The sequence below is a fragment of the Palaemon carinicauda genome, chromosome 12 (assembly GCF_036898095.1).
Source record: "Palaemon carinicauda isolate YSFRI2023 chromosome 12, ASM3689809v2, whole genome shotgun sequence".
In the NCBI taxonomy this organism is placed as follows: domain Eukaryota; kingdom Metazoa; phylum Arthropoda; class Malacostraca; order Decapoda; family Palaemonidae; genus Palaemon; species Palaemon carinicauda.
Genome location: NC_090736.1, coordinates 10,066,581 through 10,071,592, shown reverse-complemented (window position 1 = coordinate 10,071,592; position 5,012 = coordinate 10,066,581). Strand labels below are relative to the sequence as shown.

Here is a 5,012-nt window from a genome sequence, read left to right as displayed (position 1 = left end):
ATCTTGCATGTAAATAAAGTTTTCATTGTCACGAATTTTAATAGTAAACATTATATATTACTCATATATTACTCACAGCAAAATCACATTCAGATACACTTGAAACACAATGGCTGAAAAAGACAACACAAAACCATTCAAGAGATGTTACATGGAATTGTCATTTCCTGTGACTAGGCACTAATGTTTCACATTGTTACATAAGTATCACCAACTAATTTACATCACAGTCATGCATAATAAATAACTACTCGTGGTAATTACTGTATATAGGTTTTAACTGTGTATATAGATTGTAATGAAGTTTACAGAACCTGTGCATTTACATAGCTGTGACATGGCTAAACCCAGCAATCAAACACAAAGACATCTCATCTTGAAGACTTGAGAATGAATTGGAACTCCAAGAGATGTGTGAATGAATTCAGGTTTATTTATTTATTTATTTTTTTTTTTATCATTTATAACAATGGATTATGAATGTGATAAGATTATTTTTAAGCATGGACAATATGAAATCATTTGTATACAAAATAAGTCTTTTAACTACAGTATATAACTAAGGGCATACTTGTCTAACTTTCATCTAATATATATATATAAAAACTTTGTATAAAAATTCTGTAGCCTCAACACTGAAATGCCTAACCAATTTTCAGTCAACGGAAAATTTGGCAATATATTTCAGTACACAACTTTTACCCATTTCTCTTTTTCAAAAGTAAATTCCAAATATAGGTATACCTAGCTAATAACATAACATTTACTTGAAACATGATACAGTACAACTATGTCATACATTTCTTGGGGAGGTTATAGTGCCGTGTGGCCTGGTCTCTAAGGAATTTCCTGTTAAAGGCTAGACCACAGAATCAAATACGATGACACAGCTCCTCCCCAAAAATGAGTTTTTCCTCCTTCAAAATTACTTATTTGATTTTAAAAACAGTAAGCTGGTTCTTTAACGAGTAGACCAAACGATAAATCATGCTTGGCTAAAACCTGGGTATATTGAGATTTGCAATATGCAGATGTATATTGGTAGTTATAATAGAAATTGCTTTCCACTAGGAAAAATAATTTCTGTCTTGACGATTGCTACTCTTATATACTGCATTTACAGTATTTGAATCAAGTCTTATCTGCATTCCTTGGAAAAAAAAAATACCCTCAAGAATTCTGTCATTGAATAACTTGACTCTCAAGGTCTATTGTCACTTCCTCATCAATTTAACTTTTTCAATAAACTGTATAACCACCATATCGTACTAGCAGTACACTATGTGAGTTTAGAAGTTCAATATGTGAACTCTTCCCTCAACCCTCTAAAACAAAGTTGTTCGGATTTCAACTCATTATTATACTGTACAGCAACAGTAGCTTTTTTTTTCAACCTCACCTCTGAAAAGAGAGAGAGACGCAAAGAGAGCTCACGCTCCTTCGAACTGAAATCTAGATGAATTTTGTCATGTGCTGCATCCGCATTGCTCTTTCTTAAGTATTTACATGTCACTGAGAGGAGGAGTTGGAGAAGAGGTGGGGGATATGGAGTGGGGCCAGTGAATATATAACTGGTTAAGAGGTACATGAAGTAGTTCCATAAGAACAGGTAATTGGCTTTCATTGTCAGAAGTAATGAATCCATGGCGAATGAGAAAATCTATAGCAACAGGTACTGAAGTGAGTTTGTATTTGGAGGAGGATACACGGTCTAAAAGCTCCTGAAAATAGATAAAAAAAAAGTTTTTAAAACATGAAAAACAATGGTTATAATTAATGCACAATAACAGACCAAAATTAGATAAAGCCATCTAGATATCTATCCCACATGCTGATGTTATGTGACATTTGGGGTTAAAAATTTAAAGGTACAATATCAGACCTCTGTTATCTTTGTTCAATGCTAATTTTTTTTATTATATTTTCTAGTATTTAAGAGACAGTTCAGCAAGTAAATGATTAATTGTGAAATATAAGCTACAAAATACAAAATGATTCAGCACTGTAATGGGATATTTTCCTTACAATTTACATACTGTACTGTCCAACCTTTTCTTTGGAAGAAAATGAGCAATTAATACGGAAAATAATGATGATTGTTACCTCCACTGGGATGGCTTCAAAACCTTCCACTTCACCATCATTATTACAAGGTAAAAAATCGGATGGAAGTTCCAAGTCGTACACAAATTCTGTGTTGGCATGCAGCCCACGCTCTGTCTCGACAAAAAATCTGAAAAAAGGAAATAAAATATTATAGAAAAGGAATTATTAAGTAAATAAAATTCTTAGCATGTCACAGTAATGAGATTTCTTCTCTATTTTATATATGTACATGCAAGCAGAAGGGTCCTTATGATTTTAAAGATAACCATCTTAATAGCTTGTTCTTTACTATTTATAGAGAGGCAAAGTACCATACAGAGATGTAATAAAAAACTGAAATGCATGAACTTCAGCTATGTAATCCTCCAAAGCATGAGAATTTTCTAAATACAAAATCAACTGCTTGCAAAAGTGGCCTTTAAACTTTTTTACAGAGATCCCGATGTGTCAACAACAAAGAACCTTGGGGAGAAGGCAAAGGACAGAAATGTGGTGCCAAAAGTTACTGTTGATTTACAGAGAAAGAAATATATTTTCAACTTACGATACAGTGCCAGCGGCTTTGGCTCTCTTGACTAGGTGTTCAGGAATGGAGGCTTCTTCAAAGGCTTCCTTAAACAGAACTTGCGAGGGATGAAGTCCAGCAGTAAGGCCACCACCTACCATTGTGTCCATCATACCAGGATAGGTTGGCTTATCAATTGCTCTCTTTTGCAACCAGACAGTCATGCTACCGTCTGGTGACCTCGTGTAACCATTAACATGGACGCCATATGCCCTGACACCAAGTACAGCTAATAGAAGAAAAATAAACAGTAGAGATTTATTATTTACAATATACAAATATATATATAATCAAAAGAAATATATTGCAAATATTGACAGATGTCTATTTTGATTTTATCATCATTCTAAAGTTCATAGATTTAAACAAAATACAGTAACTGCTGATTTATTCATTTTTCTGTAGAGAAAATAACCTTATTTATATTTTTCTATTACTGAGAGAAATGTAAAAACCTACTGGCAGCAGATCTCTCTATCTTGAAAAGGGGCTCAGTGCCAAAATCAGCCCAAACGTTGAAGCACTCCTCCCGCCAGCCGCTCAACGAGTAAAGAGCGTTTTTGGCTCTAAGGTCACGAAGGACAAGTTCTATCGCATTTGATCTTGCAGCATAAGAATCCAGCTAGGAGTAAAAACATAAATTATCTTCAGATGGATTTAATTAGCCACGTATAAAAAACTAAATTTATGAATAAAATATCTTGAGATGGATTTAATTAACCATGTATGAAAAACCAAATTTATGAAAACTACCTATACAAACTTTTGCATAAATTATTGATTATAATAGCCGTCTGTTTAATTAAAAGGTTCATATGAGCCATTCATGCATCTCTACATTTAAAGAAATTTCTTGTAGAACAGTACATTATTTATTATGCAAAGAAAAACTCGCTTCTCTTGTTATTCCCTTAAAAATATATGCGACTTGCATTGCCTGCTTACCTGAGGGTTGATAATGAATGCATCAATTGTAGGAGTGAACACCTGTGGATAGTCCAAGAGACAGCAAGCAACATCAGGTCTTATGACTCCAATTTGCCTTCCACAAGCGATCAAAGGTCGACACTCCCCCTGGATGCTCACAAGTCCTGTTGAATAAAGAATAAACAGTTAGAATAACTAGAAATTTTACCTTTAAATTGATGAAGTGTAAAATTTTTACTGAATGACAAGTGGATTCAGTTCTGTCAACATCATAAAAAAAAGAGGAGTATAGTTCAATACTGGTTTACTTTTCTCTCTTAGATAAATATTGTACATGAATGGAGTACTTCTATTACATATGATTTTTCTTAACTACTTAGAGAGGAATGGAGTACTGTATTATCACAAATGTGCAGTTTTTCTGTGTGAAATGAGAAATTACCTGTATAATTTTGAGAAAATGTTTTTTATTGCCATACTGTACCAACATTTAACCACTTCACTCAGAAATAATTGTACATAAAAAAATTTCTAAGAAGAGACGTTAAAGGTAGAAAGGGCAAGACTGTCTGTGCCGTCCAGTAATTACGAAAATGTAAGGTCAATGCTGCTGAAATAATAAAGGTTATGCATAATGCAGCAGCAATGAAGCTAATTCCTGAAATAATTTATTCGTGTGCACCAACTAAAGAAGTCTTGGCTTGCTACCAGTGTTGGGTAAACAAGCATCCTAGGCAAAAACACTCAAGGTTTAGGTATATTTAGACAGTGCCCACATGTTGCAGGTATGGACAGGTGGTTTCAGTTGCGCATCTTTTATCCAAGGTTCTCTTCAGTTCAAGGTTTCTGATTGCTAGGAAAAGTCATAGGCAACAATATGAATATTTTATATCTTAGAAGAACACTCTTTTGATATATAGTGCCTAATAGCAGAGTAAAATTAAGTAAAAAAAAAAAAAAAAAACCTGATTTACAATTAGAACTTTATTTGTAAAGTACTTAGTACTGAAGTTAAAGACAGTTATAAATACTCTGTTTTCATTGTAAATTGTCAAAATTGGCATTTTCTTTGACATACTGCATCTGTTTACTTGAGTTCAATCAATTGTAACTTCAAAGTCTTGCTCTTGAAGTTCTTGTCTGTTTTCCCCTTACACTTTCAAGCCATCTGGCCAATGCATGGCTTTATGCACCATTACTCTGGAATTTATTTAATTTCAAAGTCATACCACAGGTGCAAGCTACATTTGGCAGTCTATGATGGCTATCCATCTGATACCGACCTGAAACTTTTCTCGGTTTCAGGAGGTCGTAAAGCTGGCGGTACAGAGACTGCACAACATAGACATACTGTATCCCTCAACTTACGACCACAAATCCAACTGAAATTATGAATATTAGATATTGTATCAAA

At 33.8% G+C, this 5,012-nt stretch overlaps 1 protein-coding gene across 1 annotated transcript in view; it reads right to left on the bottom strand.

Annotated features, from left to right (window-relative positions):
• Positions 1-429: 429 nt before the first annotated feature.
• Positions 430-5,012, bottom strand: part of LOC137651210 (uncharacterized) — an 85,224-nt gene continuing 80,641 nt past the window's right edge. The window contains exons 2-6 of the mRNA XM_068384392.1: positions 3,617-3,762; positions 3,131-3,293; positions 2,651-2,900; positions 2,104-2,233; positions 430-1,721 (exon numbers count right to left, since the gene is read on the bottom strand). Of these exons, the coding sequence (XP_068240493.1) occupies positions 1,503-1,721; positions 2,104-2,233; positions 2,651-2,900; positions 3,131-3,293; positions 3,617-3,762 (908 nt within the window). The 3' untranslated portion in view covers positions 430-1,502. The remainder of the gene's footprint in view (positions 1,722-2,103; positions 2,234-2,650; positions 2,901-3,130; positions 3,294-3,616; positions 3,763-5,012) is intronic.